The 24,899-nt window shown below is 36.8% G+C and overlaps 1 protein-coding gene across 3 annotated transcripts in view; it reads right to left on the reverse strand.

Annotated features, from left to right (window-relative positions):
* LOC150108837 (N-acyl-phosphatidylethanolamine-hydrolyzing phospholipase D-like) overlaps positions 1 to 24,899 on the reverse strand; it is a 127,318-nt gene that overhangs the window by 55,828 nt on the left and 46,591 nt on the right. For all 3 annotated transcript variants that reach the window (XM_090410262.1, XM_090410253.1, XM_090410272.1), the window contains exon 3: positions 14,525 to 14,826. In XM_090410262.1, the coding sequence (XP_090266388.1) occupies positions 14,525 to 14,826 (302 nt within the window). The remainder of the gene's footprint in view (positions 1 to 14,524; positions 14,827 to 24,899) is intronic.

Here is a 24,899-nt window from a genome sequence, read left to right on the forward strand (position 1 = left end):
TTTAAATTGTGGATTCTCATTTAGTGGAACCATTTTTGATATATCAACAGGTATAAGAAGATATTGAGTTTCCTCTTTAATATGCTTTAAGAGGCAAGAAGCATATCATAGCATTAAGGGATGTTGTCATTATGCCAACCATACACTGACCGTCTCAATCTATGGTTGATCACAGATCAGTCAAAAATGGGAAATCTGGTCATTCTTCAATAATATCAGGTTATTATTGAAGGTTAGGGGGAAGGGATGCGAGTTCTTTCTTGTGAGAAATCAGACAGGAGTGAGTGTTGGTGGTAATGACGTCTACAAGGCTGTCCACGCCTCAAAGAGATACAGCCAGAAGTTTTCAGGACATTGTCATGGCGGATCTTGAGGGCTCTATGGGCACCAAAAGGTTTGTCAAGTGAGAAGGAGGAATGCAGTGTACTGTCATCTGCAAAGCTATAGATAAGATTTAAAGTCTGTGAGAGCCAGTCATTTATATATAAGAGAAAAGAGTGAGTGACAGTACAGAATCCTGAGGTACTCCAGCATTAGTGGGGAAATCTGAGGAGAGAAAATCATCCACCATGACTCGTAGTGAGCAAGCAGTGAGAAAGTTGGTTATCTAGTTACAGAGGGTGGAAGACAATGTGCACTGCAGAAACCATAGAATGGCAAACTGCTAGGTCAGCTCCTGTGCCATAGCCAATGAAATGCTTCTGAGATGTCAAGGGCAACTATGTGAATTTCTCCAAATTTTTTCATAATTTGAATCTAGAAGTGGGTGGTGATTCTGCTAATCTCGATTCACAGATTGGCTGTGAATTGAGAGTGGAAGGATCCATATTACTGATCACCAATTAGTTGGTAGATCTCCAGATGGTGTGGAAGTTAACTGCTGATGACCTTTACCATAGTGAGAGCAATTGGATGGTATTTATTAGCTGACTTTTATCCCCTTTCTTTGGAATGGGGTGGATGTGAGCCTGGTTCCATGTTGTAAGATAGATGCCAGGTGAATAGTTAGCTTGAAGAGGCAATACAAAATAGGTGTTAGCTCTGAGCAGGAGTTTTTAACATAACAGACAGGTTACCATCAGGATCAAAGCCATGTCTGTGTTCAGGCTATTAAAGACTCTTCAGATTTCTTTCTGAACTATGGGTGATATGGAGTGAGCAGTTCTTGATAAGGTGGGAGGCACTTTGTCCTGGTCATCAATGCAGAAATTTGAAGCGAAGAGTGATACCAGTAAGTCAGAATAGTCTTTGGGTGATATGACTATGGTATCATCTTAATGTGAGAGCAGTGGAAACATGGGTGGACAAAAGCTGCACCCACTAGCCCTAGACCAGAAGGCATGAATGTCATTTGGATAGGAAGTGAGTTTGCACCATTTGGTCCTTACAAATTGCAATTTGGATTTGTTGATGGTTCTTTTACATCTGTTGCAAGCTGCAATAGGTGGTGTGACCAGCTGGAGTTTTGATCTTGAGCCACTCTTGGTATGTCAAGTTTTTTTTTCTTGTACTGCATTGGCACATTATTTCGAGAACGAAGGATTGGAGAGTGGCAGGAGATTTGGAGTGGAATGAGGAATGAAGGCCTTCAACCCTGTGAGAATGGGATGATTTCTGTTATTTGGTCTGAGCAGGTATTTGGATCAATGCAAACTGAAGCAGTAGTCTGACAATGGGAAGGAGGAGTAGAAGTTACACAAATTATCTCTTTTGGCATCCTTGTAGTGCAAAAGGACAAAAGACTGAAAAACTTTGGTGAAGGGTGTTCCATAGCAAAGGACTTTTATGAGGCTGAAGTTCAAATTACCAAGAGCAGAACTGACATGCATAGTCTATTTAGAAGGGAAGCTTGTTAAGAAGAAAACAAGTGTGTTGGCAGATTGTCAGGTATTCTGGTAGGGAGATCAATAATCTGTGATAGGTCATTGCTCATGGCAAATACCTCAGCATCCCTGCCTGGTTGATTGTTGAAACTGGAGAAGGGAGACTAATTTGAGTTATTTATTAGTTAGTGTATAAGGGGAAATACAAGATTTTATTAAGCTATACACTAAAATCATATACAGACTGACAGCTCCGTTAACCAGTCAATGCACTATCTGGGATAAATGCTAGTTCCTGAGGCCTTCAGGGAAGGAGTGTGTAGTTCAGCCTGAACAGCACCACAGGTGCAAAAGGGGGGGGGGGGGGGGGCTGTGTAATTTCCCACAGATATAATAAGTGTAATAAATATGTTTAACTAACTCCAGAGGTGTTGAGGTAAATTGAATCCTGGTGGTTATAGTTGAAAAGGATATATTGGATAGTGGATCATGCCCTAGATATGAAGGGCAGTTGCAAGATAAGCAGGGTAATCTGATCCAGATCAACAACAGCATTGCCATCAGGGGTGGCAGAGGGGGCCTTTAGCAAGGCCTCGCAAGCTAAAATGTCACAGAACCCTAAGACAACAATGTGATATGTCACACTACTATGCTGCCATTAAATAAACATTTCCCTTGGGAAGTACCTGAAGATAAACTGCTGCGACTGTCAGCAAGGTAATTTGCAACTGCACAGGCATCTGCTCTATATCAGGAACAATATCTGTTTCAGGGACTGATAGTAGCCTTTACCAGACCTGGCTAGTGAAGTTGCTACTTCTGAGGCTTCACCAGCTCTAGAAGTAGCAACTTCTGACTAATACCTCACCTTCAGAGTCCAAATACCAACTATAGTATACTGGAAATGAGAAATGAGCTACAAGAAATGAGCACACAGTATCAATTTGAGTTGTATACACAGAAATCCCCAAAAAGAACAACTTCACTGTTAGGGTATTTTGAACACAGAAAATAGAGCTTTAGAGAGAGAGAGAGAGAGATGAATAGTTTCAGGAGCAACAGAGGCAGCAAATGAAAGTGACATGTGGTTTGATAAGGAAATTTTGAGCCAAAACAGATCAAACAGGAAGGATTTCAGGTTTTGCAAAATTTACGTAGTTTCTCTTTTCTCCTCTTTCATTCTATCTTTCTTTATTCTTCCTAACAGTTTCTCTTCTCTTGAAAGTTTGTGAGGGATATGTATGTAGAATGCTCTGAAATTCATTTAGCAAACTTAGGATATAAATTTGTGTGACTTAGCAGTTTTGTGGGAAGCTTTCAGTTTTGAGACCACATTTTAAGGTAAACAAAGAGTTCAATAAAAATAAGCATTTATAACCGAAACGTTTCGTAAGTCATCAGATTTACATTGTCATGGGTGCTAGTAAAAAAAAAAAAATAAGTTATACACAACAAAAGACTGAAAACCATTAATTACACACATTAGATGTTATTATAACTTCACACTTGGTACATACAAATAAGTAACCAGAATAAAAATGCTAATTCATTATTGTATGCACGGTGGAACACTGCTCGTTGTTGCTATCATGTTCTGTGGCATCACACATGTTGTATTCTAGGTCATTGCAGTTAAGAGTTTTAATGAAAGCAGACGAAACTTGTCTTTATTAGATGTCATTATAACTTCACAATTGGTACATACAAATAAGTAACCAGAATAAAAATGTTAATTCATTATTCTATGCACGTTGGAACACTGCTCGTTGTTGTTATGTTCTGTGGCATCACACATTTTTATATCATGTCAAATGCACCAATTATAAATCTTGTGATGAATATTTAGTGCACCAATCTTGAATGTATAATATCCCATTTACTTATATATAATTATATAATGGTCTTATATAAAAACAGATTTGAATTTGATAAATGGCTGATGCTCAGACAATAAATCTACAAAATATGAGGGATATTTATGTAGAATGCTCTGAAATTCATTTAACTATTTGATATTTTTATATCCCAAGTTCGTGTGACTTAGCAGTTTTGTGGGAAGCTTTCAGTACTGAGACCACATTTTAAGGTAAACAAAGAGTTCGATAAAAATAAGCACTTATAACCCTACACGTTTCATAAGTCATCAGATTTACATTGTCATGTAAATGGCAAAGCTGATATTTAAGTTGCAGCACATGGATCTGGATGTCAGATTGGTCAACTGGATTCAGGATTTGCTGTCCGATAGATATCAGAGAGTTGTGTATGGTGGGACAGTTTCAAGGAGGCAGAGGGGTACAAGTGGGGTCCCACAGGGCTCAGTACTGGGACCTATATTGTTTAACCTTTATATCAATGACATTGTCAGTGGATTGCAAGGGGATATTCAACTGTTTGCAGATGATGCAAAGCTGGGAAGGATTATCAGTAATAGTGCAGATGTGGTAGCCCTGCAATAGGATTTGAATAAGCTAGATAGATGGGAAAATGAATGGGGGTGTCGGTTTAATGCAGCAAACTGTAAGGTCTTGAGGTTTGGGAAACATCGATGAGAGGCTGCATACTCCATAGGAGGAGTTATACTGGAGGAAGTAGGGGAGACAAGAGATCTGGGATTAATGATTGATAGAAACCAGAAATTTAGAGGACATATTGCAAAGGTGGTGAAGGTAACACTGAGGATTGCTGCAATAATGAGGACAATGACCTGCAGAGATAAAAGGGTTATCATTCTGTTGTATAAGTCTCTGATCAGACCACACTTAGATTATTGTATTCAGATTTGGTCCCCAGGATTTGAAGGGGATAAATTAACTGTGGAAAGGGTACAAAGATGGTTTCAGGACTGTACCATGTTAGTTATGAGGTTCGGCTGAGGGAACGTGGACTGCAGAGTTTCGTGGATAGAAGAAGGAGAGGTGATATGATTGAGACTTTTAAACTGTTGAGAGGTGGTTACAGGGTTGACTGAGGAGTTCTTTCACTTGGTTAAACAGTGGGAAGGAGTGATGACAAGAGGCCATCGCTGAAAGTTAAGAAAGGAAACTGTTTGCAAGAGGGTGAGGAGTGGTTTCTTTGCATGGAGGGTGGTTGAACCATGGAATGCATTGCCTGATGGAGTGGTTAGAGTGAGAACGGTCAATGAATTAAAGGAGTGGTATGATAGACTTTGTGTTACTCGAGGGGGGGGGGGACCTCCCCTCAATGAGTCTTGATAGACTTTGTGTTTCTTAGGAAGGACCTCCCACGATGAGTCTTTTGACTCCATGGAGGCCTGAATAATAATAATAATAATAATAATAATAATAATAATAGAGGTGCTTAAAGCTCAAAGCTGTATAACAGAGAGGAGACCTCCACATAGCCATTAAAGGAATGCGGAGAACCGACCAGGGCTTCTGACCTAATGTCCAATCCTCACCTTCTCGTGGTGCACCCTGTTGGGTATCTACTTGGATACTGAATGAACGAGGATGGGCTGGCAATTTGGGATTTAGCCGACCAAATTGTATTCTTATTGGTTAAACCAAAATAAAAAATGATGGTACGACATGACAAAATTTCATGCCGGCTGGAGCGTTGCCCGGTTAAACAAGGACCCGTTGTTTTGTCAGGGAACCAGAACAAACAGCGAAAAGTCAGCTACTGGAACAAATCTGAAAACAAACCCCAACTCAACATCACCAGAATTAAAGATCGGTACTATCAACATAAGAAGCCTGAATGGCAAAGAAATGGAGCTAGCTGAGGAATTAGATAAGTACCAGATTGACATAATAGGGGCGACTGAAACAAAAAAGACAAAATCTGGTATGATCTTTCTCAGCAATAAATACAAAATGTTATATTCAGGCAATGGCAATCAAGGAAAAGAAGGAGTAGCCATAGTATTCAACACAAAATACGAGGCTAATTTTCTTGAATGGCAGGCAGTCAGTCTCAAGTATAGTTATGTGGGCAAATATGAGAATGGGGAACTGAACAATGAGACTTATTTGGGCCTATGGTTCCACAGAAGGTTCTACTAAGGTAGAAGTGGAGGAATTTTTTGAGGCTTTAGAGAAAGCAACTGACGCAATGAAAAAGGAAAAGTTGGTCCTTGTTGGGGAACTAAATAGCAGAGTAGGAAATGATTGTGAGACATATAAAAATATTTTAGGAAAATTTGGAGAAAAGAGCAAAGCTAATAATAATGGCAAATATCTTTTGGATTTCTGCTGAGGACATGGGCTGGTTATTACTAGCACCATGTTCCAACATAAAAATGTGCACAAATTCACATGTAGAGAAGAGGCAAGGAATAAGAAAAGTCTCATTGACTATGTCATTGTTGATAGCGATGTTTTCTCCCTGATGCAGGACACCAGAGTGTACAGAGGATTTGAAATTGGAAGTGATCACTATTTAGTCTTGAGCAGGATAAAATTGAATTTCATATTGAAAAGAATAACATGTAAGAAAGTTTTAAAGCGAATTAAAGTTGAGTAGCTCTCAGATGTGAACTATAGACTAAAATACACAAAGATTATTGAAGAAAAAATGAAAGAGCTTGAGAACAGGAACCAAACCTTGGAGATTCAGTAGCAAGCCTTGAAGAAAACCCTGATTGATTCTGCCAGAGAGGCATGTGGTGAAGTTGTCTGCAAGGATAAAAAAATTAGAACTTGGTGGACACAGAAAGTTAAAGAGGCAGCGAAGGAAAAGAAGAAAGCATATCAAAAGTTCCCGTCAAATAAGTCAGCTTGTGCTCTTAGAGAATACAGAGACAAATGCAAGAATGCTAAACACTGTGTAAAACTAGCTAAACAAAAGTCATGGGAGGACTTTGGCAAGAATATAGAAAATAAATATCAAGAAGGTGGCAAAATATTCTGGAGGTTGTTGAAGAAGCTTAGAAATGGAGGAAAGAGTGCTGTAAAAGGGGTTAGAGATGATAAAGGTGACATGAAAATGGGAGAAAAAGATATCCTTGAAGTATGGAGTAATTACTTTGAAAAACTGCTAAATGACACAAGCAGTGATTACAGCACAGTGGTAAAAAACAATGACCAGACATGCAGTCAGGAACACATATCCATACTTGAAGTAGAAAAAGCCATCAAAGGCTTGAAATGTGGAAAGGCAGTAGGAGTAGATGATATTCGACCAGAAATGCTGAAGTATGGTGGTATAAGAGTCTTACAGTGGCTGCACTGCATAGTTCAGAAAGCCTGGACAGAGGGACGAATTCCCGATGATTGGAGTAGAGCTCTCATAGTATTCATATATAAAAAGGGAAATAAAACTGAATGTGAGAATTACAGAGGTATTTCCCTACTGAGTGTTCCTGGCAAGATCTATGCAAGTATACTTGAGAAACAGTTGAGAAGAATTGTGGAAGAAAAGCTGGGTGAAGAACAAGCTGGATTCAGGCCAAATAGAGGCTGTCAGGATCAGATCTTCACTTTACGACAAATAGTCGAGAAAGCATGGGAATATAACAGAGATATGTATTTAAGTTTTGACGATTTGGAAAAGGCATATGACAAGGTGCCAAGAGAGAAGCTATTCAATACGCTACAATTATATGGTGTCAATGGAGCATTATATCAAGCAATACTTAGTCTTTATTTGAGTTGTAAGTCAGCAGTTAGAATTGAAGGAAGTACAGGAAGATGGTTTGTTAAATCTGGTGTGAGACAAGGATGTACATTATCCCCTCTGTTGTTCATTATCTATATGGATCACATTATGAAGGAAAGTGGAATTAAACAGGATATCAAAATTAGAGATGTTAATGTCAACTCTTTGCTTTATGCGGATGATATTATACTTCTAAATAAATCCGCTACAAGTCTGCAAGATTCTCAGACTAAACTGAATAGCTGTTGTAATAGATATGGTATGAAGGTAAGCAATAAAAAGACAAAGACAATGAAAATAGGCAGAATCATTGAAAATGTGAACTGTGTTGTGAATGGAGAACCTGTGGAAGAAGTAAAACATTTCAGCTACTTAGGCACGATTTTTACTGAAGATGGTAAATTAAACATAGAATCAGCAAAGCTGGTATGGTGGGAAGCCAATTGAATAAATTCATATGGAATAAGAGAGAAATTAGTCGGAACACTAAATTAGCTGTATACAAGACAGTGTCCAAACCAGTTTTAACTTATGGATCTGAGAGCTGGGTCAGAAGTAAAACACATGACCAAAGACTAGAGACTGCAGATATGAGAGTCCTGAGAAAGATTATAGGAGTGAACAGATGGCATCAATGGCAATATCATATTAAAAACAACGATATTATGAAAGAACTTGACATTGTCAGCAGCCAGGAATGTGTTAGCAGAGCTAATCTCAGGTGATATGGTCATTTAAACAGAATGGGCGAAGAAAGATTAGCAAAACAAGTGTTCTCTGCGAGGTTGGCAACAAAACGACTCAGAGGAAGACCAAGATATAGGTGGATTGATACAGTACAAAGTGCCTTAGATGATAGAAATATAAGATCTGATAATGTTGGAGTCTTGACAAGTAACAGACTGATTTGGAGGAAAATTGTAGATAGGAAGTTAGTAATGATGCAATTTTTTTCATGTAGTACTATCATATCCTGTACACCCCTTGAGGATACATGGCAGGAATTTGATGATGATAATAATATAAACTCTAGAACTGTTTTTAGAAAAACAGATGAATTATTAGCTTAATAAATAAACAATTAATTACAAATAAAACATAACTTGTTTTATGTGAAATATTGCATATCTGATAAATTTACAGAAATACAACTACAATTTAAAACATGTATTAATCATGTTACACGTCCCACAACATAAAGGCAGTAAATATGAGAATCACAAATACAATATAACATCTCATTATTATTTGTCTACATGGCAAACATTAGATGTACTTGTGGACTAGAAAAACAACAGAGTGGAGACCAATGGATGGAGCAAGACAAAGAGGAAGACTGAGACGGTGGAGGGATGAACTGGAACAAATTGCAGGAGTGAGATGGATGGAAGAGGCAGAAAACTGAGTGGTCTGGAAAATCATGGGGAAGACCTTCGTCCAGCAGTGGACAGAACCAAAGGTTTGAAGAAGAAGACATGGCAAAAAGAATATTCACAAAGCCAGACCTGTACTTTCGCACTGTTATTATGTAAAGAAAGAATGTTCATATATTCTTTCATTTAATTTAATGCTGCTTATTTAATTGTGCTCAAAACATAACAGTGGGTAAATATCTTCTTAAAAGATTATCTAATCCCAAGTCCAGTTTTATATATCAGGAATGTAATGTAACCAGTTCTAAAAACAGAATGCTTATTCAAATGCATTACATTCCGTCCAATCAGTATTCTTCTTACATCCACACAATACCTAGGGGAAATATAACTTCTGGAAAAACTGTTTCTAAACACGAAGTGTCAATGTGAGCGTTACAGTGAATAGTTTGTTATAGCATATTTCTTGTGGCATGACATTGTACCTATGGGACTTCCTATGGTGTTTGTTACAGTGACAGTTGACTATACAATGATACCATGTATAGAATAAAGATTACACATAATCTGAAGAACCTGCTCTAAAGGCCAAAAATGAAACTTTTTCAAGCTTCCAATAAGCCACTTCAAATCTATTACTGAAAAAGAGCAACATGGTAGTGGTCTTTCAGGCAATGAAATTCACCTACAATTTAAAATTAACATAACTTCTATAAACCAGTTACAAAAGATCATTTCGCATATTTTAAAATGTAACTAATAAAATAACTTATTATTTATTTTTAATTATGTCCTCTAGTAGAGTCCAATTTAGTCAAGCAAAATCAGACAAATTTAAATTAAATTCAATTAAATATATTTAATTCTTCTGTTATATAATATGTTATACAGTATGATGATATAAGGACAACTGCTGCAGAAGATATAGCGAAGATACTTAATGAGCATTTCATAAAGGTCTTTCATTCTTGTGAATGTGATATCATGGAGAGTTTGAGAGCAGTTGATGATGGGGAGGTGAGACTGACTAAGTGAACAAGAGGTATATGGGGAATTGAGCAAACTTGATGTTAATAAGGCTGTGGGACTTGATAATATATCACCTAATATATCACTATGTATTCTGAAGGAATGTTTACCCTTAGCTTGCACTACTTGACTTAAGTAGCTAAGGCCAGGGATACCAAGGAATGTATTCTCTTAAACTCTCAGGTCAACTTAAAAAAACTTTCATAGTTTCTACAAACATTCAGCTTTGAAATAATAGTGGATCTAATATCCATTTTGCCCATGTAATTTTACATTGCTGAAATGAAGTCGTAGAGCTCTTTCTTTTAGTAATAGACAATTCATAAATTTTAAATTGCATGCCATTCTGATTAGTTTTCGGTTATCAGATCAACTATCACAATGCTTGCGTTCAAGTAACTTTACTTAATAATGGACCCAAGAGTAGTGATGCTGGCAATTTGGATATGGATATACCAAAGAGAAGCCATAAAGTCTTCCTTTTAAGTGAAAAAGATGAAAGTTCTTGACTTCATAAAATAATAAATTAAAAATACATGCCGAAATTTAGCAACTTCCATTTTCACATTCAAATAATTTTTATTACAGTATGTCGTTATAATTATTCTATTTTATTATTAGTTATTGTTGTTGATCTCTTACAGTGCCTAATTTATAAATTAAACTTTATCACAGGTATGTATGTATGTATAGGAAAAACATAGTATATATATACAGGGTGTTCGGGATAAATTTGACAGTTTCGTAAGGAAAAAGAAAATCTTCTTTGTATCTATTAAATTTAATGAATTGACAAAAAAACATTACAGGCAGAGTTAATTACAATACTATCAACAAGATTTACTCAAAATAACCACCATTAGCATCGATCACAGCTTCAATTCTGCTTCGGAACCTCGAACAAGCTGATGCTACAGTCTCCCTGGGAAGGGCCGCAAAAACTGTTTTAATTTTATCCATTAACTGGGCTTTTGTATTACTGGAAGTGCGATTGGTGTCTTTTTCAACTGCGCCCCATACAAAATAATCCATGGGGTTAAGGTCTGGGGAGTTTGGAGGCCAAACATTTGGACTGGTGAAGTCGTAGAAATTTGCAGACAACCATTTTTGACTTTTCCCAGAGGTGTGGCAAGGGGCCGAATCCTGCTGCCATACATACGGCCTACCATTGGCTACCCTTGTTATCCAGGGCTTGACTACAGTTAGCAACTCCACGAACAAAGCCCGAATTCCAATGCCAGGGTTCTTCAACACCTGTTCCTGCAGATTTGCGAGGAATTCTGCTGTACGAACGCAATCAGATCGTCTGCTAGGGATCTTTCTTCTTGCTACATCCTCGTAGTCACCATTGCAAGTCTCTAGTTCATGCCTGATTGTTTTTACTGTATTCAGGGAGCATTGGGCAGCAGTCGTAATATCCTTATTTTGATGGCGGGCACGAATCATCATGATACAAGTTATTCTCTTCCATGATTCAGGTGGGTTCCAGCTATCCATCCTTTCTGACATCTTGTATATGAATGAAGAAGGGTCCAAACTTTTAAATGAAGAGAAGTGTGTGTTAATACATGTAACTTACGGGAAAATATAATTAATTATAAATATGTCAAATTTATCCCGAACACCCTGTATATATATATATTATATAGGGTTTGGTACTATCCATAGTTTCAGGTATCCACGGGGTGTATTGGAACGTATCGGATAGGGGTACTACTGTAATCATATTTTAGTGGTTATTTACCTCTAGACAAAGCCATACATTGGCAACAATATCAGCAAGTAGAAACTGTCCCAATCTGTAGGGATACTATGGCATTGAAGCAGTTGCCAATGGTTTTGGAATCATAAGGATGCCACTGACAAGCTATATTTACAATTTTATTTACTTATTTTATTTTGTGGCTGTCATCTACGAAAGGTTTTGTAAATCTGGTATACATTCATACTGTAGGTTGACTTTTTTTTTTTTTTTTTTTTTTTTTAACAATCTGAAAACCTTGCTCTAAAGACCAAACATGGAATCTTTTCAGGCTGCCAAATAAGTGAGATAGTGATCTCACACCAGGTGATAAAGTTCATTTCCCATCAAAAATCAGTCACAAACATCCATGCCCACAGCAGAATTTGAACCTGCAGTGACCAACATGATCCTTATAGTATCACACAGTATATGTTGATTGGCAACAGGAAAATGTTACAAATTAACAGTTGGACAGAGAGAGAGAGAGAGAAAGAGAGAGAAAAATAAGAATTAGAAAGTTTGAAGTTAAAAAATAATATGAACTGGCACTTTCCACAAAATTAATTAAGGAAGGATACAGAAGTTTACCTCTGAAGGCCATGGATACAGTCTATTGAAAGCAATCAATATACTGCTACTTTTGAAGTACCTATTACAGGTTTCATTGTTTTAAACTGACAAAAGAAAAGTAACTGCAGATAATTCCTGTAATCAGACTGGAAGAAAAGAAATGAATGTGTGCCTTGTTATGTAAAAACTTATTTACATAACATAAAAGTAATATTCTACTTGAATATTCTCTACTAGAGGGTAAGACTATTTTGTTTCTTCAGTTAAATTATCTCTTGTTGAAGGAAGAATGGATGGATGATTAAGAAAAAAGATTTTAACTAAGATTTCAGTACAGAGATCAATATAATAACTTTAACCTACATTGCTTAGTCCACTAACAGAGAATTAATGAGTACTTATAACAGAAGATTTACTTGAAATGCTTTTGTAATGGATCAATATGACATTATTTTTAGTCTATTAACATAATTTAATTTAGTTAAATTGAAAAAGAATGATTGTAGAACAATAATTTTCATGAAATAAATCTAGCATACATAAACGAGTTTCATTTAAAAAAAATCTGATGTTAGGGAAGCCTGTGTGGCTAACCTAGTGGCTGTGCGCTTTGCAACCATATGCCTGGGGAAGGAGCGTCCTAAGTTCGATTCCAATCGGTGACGTGAGGAGCTGAAGGATCTTCCTCAGCCACAGCCAAGTTAGCCGGTCTTGGGCGTGGATAATAGGGTTTTTTCCCCAGTTTATCCTAGGGGTTTCATCCTGCAAAGCAGACAAACCAGCCTTGAGAACTCAACACTACAAGACATAGGATACACCGGGGTGTAAGGCTGACCACCTTATCCTGTGAACAGCTTGAGGTCCGATGATTAATAAACCCTCGACACTGCAAAGTAAAAGAGGGTATAAAGAAGATGAGATAAGATGATGTTAGGGAGAGAAAAAAAAAAACAGAAAGCTAGGAGTAATTGAAACTGGTTCTTTCAGCAAGACTGTCCTCCCACCCTATAATAGCAGACAAAGCATCCAGATTCATTACTTTAATAGATCAATTATTATACCTGGAATAAGCCTTAAAGAAAATGTTATACGCTGAAGTCCAGGTAAAGTTAGGCTTTTCCTAGCTCAGATCAATATAATAGTTCTTTTAAATCTTATCCATTCTCTGATAATAAAATTTACCAAGGATGAGAAATTCTCATGGGAATCAGAGATAAGTATTCAGAAAATCCAGAAGTAGAGAGACATTTCAGAGGAGAAATGAGATAAGGGAATTAAAGATCACAATTGATTAACCTAATGTCACTCCAGTTTGCTCGTCTCTTAACATCCTCACTAGTGTCTAGAAATGAATCAGAAAATACAGCTCATGACTTCAGTCAAGCAAGTAGTCTGAATATCAAGATATACTGTTTTACAGATTACCAATACAGATATATCAGGCAATCCAAATTCAAAAGCAGAAGAAATTATATATATTGCAGATAAGAAAGATCATTGTCAAGGGGAAGATGTCTAAGCAATCATCACAAAAAAGATGGCTAGATATATTGTGATAACACTGGGTGATGCTACAGCATCAACTGAATACTTCATGGACAGTTACTGTATCTAGCTAAGGATGGAAGGTGTAACAGGAAGTATCAGGAAATAGTGCAGCGAGTGCTACTACTGTTGTTCAAATTGTATATTAATGATACTGGAAAGGACTAAAGAAAGGTAATAAAGGAGTAATTATTAATATGGAATGCTTGCAAGAGCACCTGAATAAACAGATACATGAACAAATAATGGATGCCAGCTAAATGTTGAAAGACAAGTTTTCCGATGAAATGATTCCAGATGACACCAGAGCAATGTTGAGGAGGAAATTAACATTTATGGATTTAAGAAGCTACTATCTCTTCGAAAAGACTGATAACTGCATCTGGAGATTGTAATCAGATGTATCCTCCAGGGTTTCAAGGAGATAAAACAATGGAGAGAATACAGAAATTCTTTCTCACTGACAACCAGGACTGGGCTGTTACTGAGCAGGAATCATCAGTATGAAGACAGCTTAAGGGAATGTGGACTACAAACACTAGTGAACAGGAAGAAGTGATACGAGAGGGAGAGAAGCTGAGAGATTTTACGGCTAGAGGTAGGCAAAAATCATTCAATATGGTGGAAGGGAAGAAACATTGGATTACTTCTAGAAATCGAGTAGCAGTGTGATTAGCAAGTGTATAAGAGAAACCTTTATTCATGACAATGGAGAAGGTCAGTGGAATAGACAAATAGAGGTGTGTGGGTTAAATGGGCTTCCCCACTGTACCCTTCCACATTTCTGGAAGGGTCTATATAATAAAAGATAAACTTACCTTGCATTCAAGAGTGTAACAGTATTAAGATCAAGATGATCATAATGATTATGACTTATGACTACTGCATTGATGTATGGCAGTTCATGAATGTTACATGGAGGATCTCTAAAACGCTTTGGTCCAACAACTTGGCTTGGTGAAGCTCTGTCACTAAATATAGGATCAGTGAGAATCGTAAGGCCATGGAACTGGACAAGAACAGTAGAGTGACCAAGCCATGTCACTCTAATGCCATCTTCAGGAGGTTTAGAAAGATCCTTAAATTTTGGCTTCACAATGGGTAAAACTAGATCCAATTCCTAAATAACAAAAACAAGTTTTTCTCAGGAATGGGAACCATTTCATTACTAATTAAAGTGGTTAATGTATAAAATATAATGATTGTTATGCACAAGAAAATTCTTAGTTCCTTCAAACAGAAGGGGGGAAAAAAGTTGTTAAATTCCAAGAAACAAAACTTTTGTACAGTAGCACTACAATTAACATTTATGTAAAATTGTGTTTTAGCAAGAAGCACTTTTTGAATCATCAAAGATACTGTAAAATAATTCCAAATTTTATACATCAAATAAATATGGGGTAGTTAGTAAACCAGAGAATCAAGAAACAGGATAACAGCAAACACAAATAAACCATCCAGATCATAAATTGTAGGGATTATTTTATTTTTGAACGTGTACTGATCCACTGATTGGAAGAATATATTACCAAAATTAGCTTTACATAATATTATTTAACACACCATACAGGAATTAACTATTGACAGTTTTCTCATACATGAAAGAAAGCACTAAGTATTATCTGAGTCATTATTTTTTTTTTAAATTCATCTGCAAACTGCAAAACATTGTAAACCTACAGTACATCAGCATCATGGACAGGTTAAGGAATCATTTTTAATTTTGTTTTTATTTCTTATAATTTTTTTTTAATACACAATCTAGAAACTCAGCTCTCAAATATAAAACTTTTTCAAGTCACTTCAAGTGGGGTGATAGTCTAGTCTCACACTGAGTGATGAAATCCATCTCCCATGTAAAGACAAAAACTTTCATGCCCACAGCAGGATCTGAACCTGCAGGCTATTGGTTAGAGAGCAGATACACTAACCATTTGGGCAACCAGACCAGCAAAATACTTCTAATATATGAACGAGTGAAGTAAACAACAAAAATGCTGTGCAGTTTTTTTTAAGCAAGTCCAAAGCTCAACTATATGTACTAGAGTGCAAATCAACTACTTGTACTACAATGTGCAAGTAGTCAATTTTTACTGCAGTAATCAGTACTAAAGTAAACTACCAGGCTTCTTTCTAGCAGCATCCGAGAGCATCCCCCCTTTCACTCCATGACCCTACTCTCTAGTCAACTATTCTCAAATCAAACACCTCCCACAAAAATTATTTTCCTAAATTCCATGGAGTCATAAGACTCATTGTGGGAAATGAGTGCTAGACAACACAGTCTATCATACTACTCACACTCATCCAGTGTTTGCACTTTTACCAACCTCGCAGGCAATGCATTTCATGCTTCTACCACTCTCCATCCAAAAAACTTACTTTTTACCCTTTTACTCACTCTTACTTCATTTTTCAACTTCCAGGGATGTACCCTTGGCCTTGTTGCTTCCTCACATTCTACTATATGAAAAATCGCCTCAGTGTCAATTTGATAATAGCCTTCCAAGAGCTTAAGTGTCCCAGTCATACCCCTTTGTCTTCTGTTCAATAAATTCAGTACTTTGCTGAATTCAATCTATAGATTGAGGGTGTGCAAGTTGCAAAGTTGGCTGATAAGAGAAAAAGAGGGTGTGTAGATTGCAAAGTTGGCTTGCAAGAGAAAAAGTGGGGATATAGTGGAAAACGTTTAAGTTGCTTAAAGAGTTTTATAGGATTAATGCAGGGGAAATGTTTCAGCACTTGGCTAGAAGAGCCAGAACAAGGGATCATCCTTGGAAGTTGAATAAAGATGTGGTTAGTAGAGTGTGAAGACTAGATTTTTTTTCTTGAAGAGTTGTGAATGAGTGAAATGGGTTGCCAGAGTCACTTGTGAGTGCTTTGTCTGTTAATGGGTTCAAGGAGAGGTATGATAGATTGTGTGGATAGTTTGGGGTGATGAGTCTTCAGACTCCATGGAGGTGCCTGGTGAATAATAATGATGATGATGATGATAATAATTATAATAATATTAGTTGTACTTGTAAAGAAATCATGTTATTTGCTGAGGTTCCTTCAAAGTGGGATATAAAGATTTTTTCACAACAGACTGGTCTGGTTGAGGGATGATAACTGTTGATAATTTTCTGAATGGTGGTTTAGTTGTAACCACTAATCAATAGAATGTGATTTTTATTTTATTGAATTCTGCTAAAAGAAGGAAATTATAAGAGTAGATTGCATGACCTGTGTGCAAAAATGCTTTGATAATACTTGTCTTCTGTGATGAATGATGGTGTGAATGGATAAAATAAACTCTATACTCCCATATTAAATTCACTCTTGAATATGAATCCAACAACAGTCTTCCCTTTCTGGATACTTTAATAATCCATACTTGTACAGGCAGTATTAATTTTTTTCTGTTTTCAGAAACCTTCCTTCACTGGCAGATATATCCATACATCACCACATTCCAATATCACCACATCCTCATAACACATATACAGCTACCTAGGGCTATTTGTTCAAATGACACACACACATCCCTGGCAACTAAACATAGGTACCACTGTAAAACTTTTAGCCAATGGCTACAACCCATATAATATGATGAAATACTGTATGTTTCACCCTGTCCCTCCTGCAATCCACACACAGATCACAATAAAATTCTTTATTCCTTATATTCAAGGTACTTCAGAAATGATTGCTGAAATTTTCCACAAATATAATCTCCACACCACCACTTTCAAACCATACATCCAACTAGCAATCTTCACCCATTCTCCTACCAACGAACTTCATCCACTTGCACATCCTGGAATATATAAAGCTCCTTGCATCTGCAAACAGCCTAATTTTGACAAACTGGTAGTTCTGTTAACATCTGTCTTGAAGAACACAAAACGACACCTGTGATCATCTATATCAGGGTTTTTCAAACTTTTCCTACGATGGGACACTTCACAAATCCTGAAATTTTAACGGAACACCTTGGTTAGAATCGAGTATCATCAGTCTTGTATTCAATGTAAAGCTAAGCGCACACTATCACTGCAGCAGGCTGTATCGCATCGCAAAAATGCGACAGCGCACACTACAGGCATGCCAGGCCACAGCACATCGCATTGACCTTGCTTGTGACCGCATGTTTCCTAGAATAGATACCTCTGTACTTCACTTGTGCTCTGGGGTGTCAGCAACCATGGGCAGCTGAGTCAAGGCCACCACGTGCTGGCCTTAATAGCACAATCCACATGCAAAGTAAGGAGCGCCTGATTTTCAAACAAGTTTGATTGAACTTGTCACAGCATTTAAAACCATTCCAGGCTCATATTAATTATAATTTTTCATGGAACACTTATTCACTTTCCATGGAACACTGGTGAAACACAGAACATAGTTTGGGAAACACTGATCTATATGATGAATCAGAACAACTGGCAGACCATTCTCTGGACATCCTTTCAACTAGGAAGACGACAACTTTAATGCATACAAAAGAAGACATTATAAATCTGAGAGAATTTTAGAATCAGCATTGACCATGAAGCACTGCCAATCATAATAAACATGGCTACATTAATTTGTCCAAGATATGATTCTTGGACAAATTTGAAGAGACCACATTTACCCTAACTTTTCTAAAGTAACTGTTTTTATCCAATCTCTAGAGGGCACTTTGTTGGATATTAGTTCTCAGTTACAATATGAAATGTTTCTATAACTATCTACTTGTTAAATGTATTGAAAACAGTTGTAATTTTGAGCTCTGAAGATGGTGGTTTGATCAAACCCAGCTCTCAAATCCATAAGTTAAAATTGGTGTGAACACTGTCTTGTATACAGCTAGTTTAACATTTTGATTAATTTTTCTCTTATTTCATATAAATTTATTCAGTTGACTTTCCTGATAGTTTATCAGCTTTGCTAATTTTGTTCTTTATTCCATATTTCCACAGCCAGCCTGCTGGCCGAGTGGTTAGCGTATCCACTCTCTAGCCAAAAGGCTGGGGGGTTCGAATTCTGCCATGGGCATGGATGTTTGTGATTGTCTTTGGAAATACTAGTGGTGGTGGTCAGCAGTAGATGGCATTGGTGTAGTTGTGGTCAGTTGATGGATTGAGCAGTGGAGGTAGTGGAGATGGTGCTCTCCCTCAATGAGTCTTTGGACTCCCTGGAGGTGTCTAATAATAATAATAATAATAATAATATTTAATCTGCCATCTCAACTAAAAATTGTGCCTAAACATCTGAAATGTTTCACTTGTTCTATAGGTTCTACATTCAGGATGCAGTTGAGGTTTTCAATGTTCCTGCCTATTTACAGTCTTTATTACTGATTTTCATATCAAATTTATTACAGAAGTAATCATATTTAGTTAGGGAATCCTATAGGCATGTACTGGATTTATTTTGGAGTATAATACCTTCATATAGTAAAGAGCTATGATTAACATCACCAATTTTCATATCATGCCACTTCTTTTCATAATGTGATCCATGGAGATACATACACCCACCCATGTCTTGCAATCTACCCATATCTCCTTTAATTCTAACTGACTTACTACTCATTATGTATTACTGATCAAAATAGTGTTCCATTTAGCAATATAACTGTAGCATTTCAAATAGATTTACTCTTAGCACCTTGTCACATGCCCTTTATAGAGCTATAAAATTTAAATACAGATCACAGGTATATTGCTGGCCTCGTTGGCCGAGTGGTTAGCGTATCCGCTCTCCAGCCAAAAGGCTGCGGGTTCAAATCCTGCCTTGGGCATGGATGTTTGTTTGTGAAAATGCTAGTGGTGGTGGTGGTGGTGGTAGATGGCTTTGGTGTAGATAATGAAGGTAGTTACGGCTGGTGAATTGGTGAAGACAGAGAGTTGTACAGTAGGGACCCTCTCTCTCTCTCGATGAGTCGTGGGACTCCCTGGAAGTGTTATGTAATAATAATAATAATAATAATAATAATAATATTCCCATGATTTCTCAACTATTTGTCTAGAACTGAAACTGGATTCCTGACAACCTCCATTGGGCCTGAACCAAAGTTGTTGTTCTCCAAGTTTCTCATCAACAATTTTTCTTAATCCTCTCAAGTATGCATGCATGCTACTAGTAACACTCAGTAGAGAAATTCCTCTGCTATTCTAACATTCAGGATTATGTTCCTTTTTTACAGATAGGTACTATGAAAGAGCTCGACTCCAAACATCTGGAATTTAACCCTCTGACCAGGCCTTCTGAATTATGCAATGCAGCCACCATAAAACTTTTATACCTGCATATTTGAGCATTTCTGATCGAATATCACCTACGTCGGCTGCATTTCCACATTTGATGGATTTTCTACCTCAAGTATTGATGTGCTGTTCTGACTGCACTCCTCTTGAATGTTGACTGCCACCATGTTGTCACTGCTAATTTCATTTGACACTCTTTCAAAGTAATTACTCCAGATATCTAAAATATTAATCTTCAGTTTTCACATCACCTTTATTATCACTGATAACAGTGACATGAGGGTACTCTTTCCTCCATTTCTAAGCTTTTTCAATAGTCTCCAGAAGATTTTACCACCTTCCTGATATTTATTTTCTATGTTCTTACCAGGGCTGTGGAGCTAAAGCCTGAAGCCAGAGGTTTTTATGGAGCTAGTCCCAGAGCCAATATAAAAAAAAAAAAAAACTAACTCCATGACTAACTTGGTCAGTCATAATCATAAGAGTAACACATATGCATAAGCTTTAATCTTTATACTGCAGTTTTCATTTCTCTGTTCTTTTTTTTTTTTTAAATGTCTAAATTAGCAAGTTGTTTTCAAATAATGTACAGTTTATTTTTTCAGAAATGCCTTGTGGTTGCATTACTTCCCTGCTCAAGTAGAGCTTTTATTTTCAGCTTTAAAATCATTAAATCAGATTGGAGAGAATCATTGAAAGAAGACTTGCTTGAGACAATCTCCATGGAGTCAGAAGACACATCACAGGAGACACACACTAACCTATATATGCACAATATCCATCACACATTCCCTTATATCATTTCCTGTTAGGCCACTTAATACTAATTCTGGTAATCCATTCCACTAATTTCCCACTCTCCAAGAAAAATCATGACAAAGAGAGAACTAAGGGGCAGCCTCTAGTTCTCTATTTGTCATGTATTTAAAATTTTCTTTTGTGTTAACATTACAGAACTTCTTTAATAATTAAGTTTCTATCATGTCTCCTGATTTTTGGGCTATCAACTAAACTTTGCAACCCACACACCTTCAACCTATCCTCATAGGGAGAATTCCACAGATCTGTTACTAGCTTTTTTCACACTTCTCTGAATCCTCGCCATCACCTCCTGATCCCAAAGAAATCCAAATTTGTGCACAGTACTCAAGATGTGGCCTTATAAAGAAAGATAATAACTTCTCTATCTTTACCTGTTAGCATGTTTTTCAACATCCAAGTAATCCTTTGAGCTATTTTATCAACTTTTGCAATATGTCCTCTAAAGTTCAACTCTATCCAAACTTATCTCCAAATCTCTAGCCTCAACAATTCTCTGCAATCCAGTACCATCAATGTGATCTTTTCAACCCAAAGTACATAACCTTACATTTTACATTAAATTAACAATTTTTTTTTTTTTTTTTTTTTTTTGCCCACAATGACAATTTCTTTAAATCAATCTACAGGTTATCTAGATCACATTTATCAACTATTACACTATCCAGTTCTGCATCATCAGCAAACAACTCAATATTCCCCCCCCACATACACACACTATATCTTTCTCTATATCATTAAATATATAAATTAAAGAGTAGTGACTCTAGTACCAAACCCTAAGGTACTCAACTAGTCACCTTCTTTCTCCTAGATTCCACTTCACCATATATTGCTCTCTGTCTATCTGTCTGTCAGTGTATACACAGTGGTCTTCATATCCATTCCCACGTGCACCAACTTTTGCAATAGTTTTCTCATGTGGTATTCTGTCAAATGCCTTTGCAAAGTTCAGCAGTATATCATGGTGTAGCCATTTCCTTTATTCTGCTGTCACTATTATAAAATGGTGAGTAAGTTACTAAGCCAGGACCTATCTTTTATAAAGCCATGCTGACCAGCATAGAGTATCACATTCCTATACATCCACTGATGGATTTTACCTTTAACCAACTTTTCCAATACTTTAACTAAACTGCTCCTGAGATATTAATTGGTCTGTAATTTGCTACTTATGTCTTGGAGCCACCTTTATGTAATGGGACTATTTGACCTTCCTTTTACTTCCAAGGAAACTTACCAGAGTTGGAATTTACAAGCAGCTTCTCAGAGGTAATGCCAATTCTCTTGCACATTCACATAGTATATAGGCTGACATGTGCCTCCAGTCCAACTGCTGTATTCGTGTTGATATTTTCAATATGCTGAGCATTTCCTGTTTATCTACCTCAATTCTGACATCCATCTGTCACATCAGCAACTGCAAATTCTCTACCTGCATGATACACCTTTACAAAGTGATCACTCAGTGCACTCAATTGTTTGTTTTGCTTCTGTCACCTTCCTATCATCAGCACTAATTAAAGTGCTGATGATAGGATGATAGTTGCTATATAATGAAAAAAACTCTTTTGGATTTACTTTTGTCTACTTAGCTAATTTTCTCATAATCTGATATGGCCTCCTCCCCATACTAGTCACTCTTCTTGCCATCACTTTGTACTGCTCATGAATATGCAAATCACCATTTTCTTTATATTCCTTTCACAATGCCTTTTTTTTTTTATTTTTAAACAGCTCTTGCTTTATATCCCTACTTATCCACTTTACCCCCACTTGGTTTATCCTCCTGACTGTGGGTATATAGTCTGACTGGCTTCCTCAAACAATCCCTGACCATTTCCCATGTACTACTGACATTCTGTCCTTATAGCTTCTCAAGCTATGGCATTGCTCTAAGATGCTCCCCAAGTCTGTCCTAATTACCAGCTCTACAGTTCCACGTAATTCCTCTTTTGATTGAGATTTCCACATGTTCAGTAACCTCTCAAAATAAGATTGCATGGTCATTCTCTCCAGATGGAGGAAGAGCGCCTACCATGGTTATGGATATATATATATATATATTCGGATGCTATTATCAGATCTAACACTCTCAAATCCCTGGTAGTACCCTCCATGACATACAGTTTCAGGTAATTATCCCTTAGCAACTGTATATCACTTCCATTTTGCCATGTCCCTTTCCTCTCTCCAATCTATATGGCTATAGTTTAAAGTTCCCATAATAACTGCTTGCACTGAACTCACTGTGATAATCTGCCTATGCATGGCATCCACATCTTGTGGACCCACTCATCTATAACAGCAACCAATGATATTTTTTTTTCCTATTGGTCTATCCTGCATCGCTTCAAATGAATCATCTCCCCAATCCCAAAGACTGAAAATCCTCCTTAACTTCTATTTTTGTTGGATGAAATTCTTCAATAATTATCTTCAACACTAACAAATCCTGCAATCTCTGTGTGAGACTGGCTAACTCACCTACAGCTGTAAAGCCCTGATAGAGGTTCTTTGCCAAATTTATTACAGTGAATGAATCTCCTTAGATTAGTCTGTATAGACTAAAGCCTGAAGCCCTTTGATTAGAAAGGAAGATAGGATCAGAATCCAGGTCTTTCTAAACAAAAGGTTTCAGGCTTCAGCCTATATAGACTAATCTAAGGAGATTCACTGTAATAAATTCATAAATTTAGTGTGAAAATCAACTACAAAAGGACAATTTCTGAAAGTATGGCAGGAACATTGAGAACATCAATTACGCCCAATTGGAAATCTATAGAACAATGTAAAACCCTGCAACTATTCTGACATAATATTTGGTGAATATGACCAATTTAATATATAAACAAACAAAAGAATTAACAAGTTGGTATGGCAGGAAGTCAACTGGATAAATTTATATGGAATAAGAAAGAATTGATCAAAACACTTTAGTGTTTTGATCAATAAATCGGTCATATTCGCTAAATATTATATCCGAATTGTTGCAGTGCTTTACATTGTTCTATAGATTTCCAATCGGGTGCAATTGATATTCTCAATGTTCCTGCCGTACTTTCAGAAATTGTCCTTTTGTAGTTGAACAGCGTTCAAACTAATTTGAACTTATGGATCTAAGAGATGGGTTAGAAATAAAGCACTTAATCAAAAATTGGAAACACAGTTGTAAGAATGATTAAAGAAATTAATCCTCCTATCAGGTATCTTCTCCCTCCAGGAGATTGACTACCATGTGTCTCTACCCTGTCCTATTCTGCGCCTCTCTGCTGCATTCCTCATATGAGAAATAGGTCCAGTCTTCTATATTTTTCATCCACTCCGGATTTTTCATCCGGAGTGGATGAAAGTTCCTTCGAGAAGTGTCCTTTGTAGGCAGTTATGTCTCAGAATATATCAAAAATAGCCGACTTCTCTCTTTTCCATTTCTTTCAAGTTCCTATTTACGCCACCATCTCTAGTACCTCTTCATTTGTCTTTCCATGATATCCTCAATTCTTCGCAGCATCCACATTTCAAAGGCCTCCAGTTTTTTTCACACTCAGATTGGAGAGTGTCCATGTCTATACTCCGTATAATAATGTGGACCATATGAAGCATTTGGATATTCTTAGTCTTGTTTTCAGATTTAATTCTCTAGATGTCAGTAGATTTTTCATACTGCTGAAAGTTGACCTTGCAATTCCAATCCTTTTTCTAATTTCATCTTCTGTCCTGCCATTCTCTGTGATCAAGTGTCCGAGGTATATGTATGTTTGCACCTGTTCTAATTTATTTCCTTTTATACTGATGCATAGTTTTAGTATTTCCTTTTCTCTTGAAATTATCATGATTTTTGTCTTTTTAAAGTTGAAACTGGGGCCATACTGTTCACTGTACTTGAGGGTTTATACTGAAGCATAGTTTTAGTATTTCCTTTTCTCTTGAAATTATCATGATTTTTGTCTTTTTAAAGTTGAAACTGGGGCCATACTGTTCACTGTACTTGAGGGTTTCATCTATAAGAGTCTTGAGGTCATATTTGTTTTCAGCTGGAAGAACCATGTTATCTGCATATCTTAGGTCGATATTTCTGCCCCCTACAGTGATTCCTTTGAAGTTACTAATTTTATTAAATATTTCTTCTGTGTACAGGTTG

This window comes from Typopeltis vanoorti, chromosome 2 (assembly GCF_054136105.1).
Source record: "Typopeltis vanoorti isolate ZY-2024b chromosome 2, IOZ_Tvanoo_1.0, whole genome shotgun sequence".
Taxonomy (NCBI): Eukaryota; Metazoa; Arthropoda; class Arachnida; order Uropygi; family Thelyphonidae; genus Typopeltis; species Typopeltis vanoorti.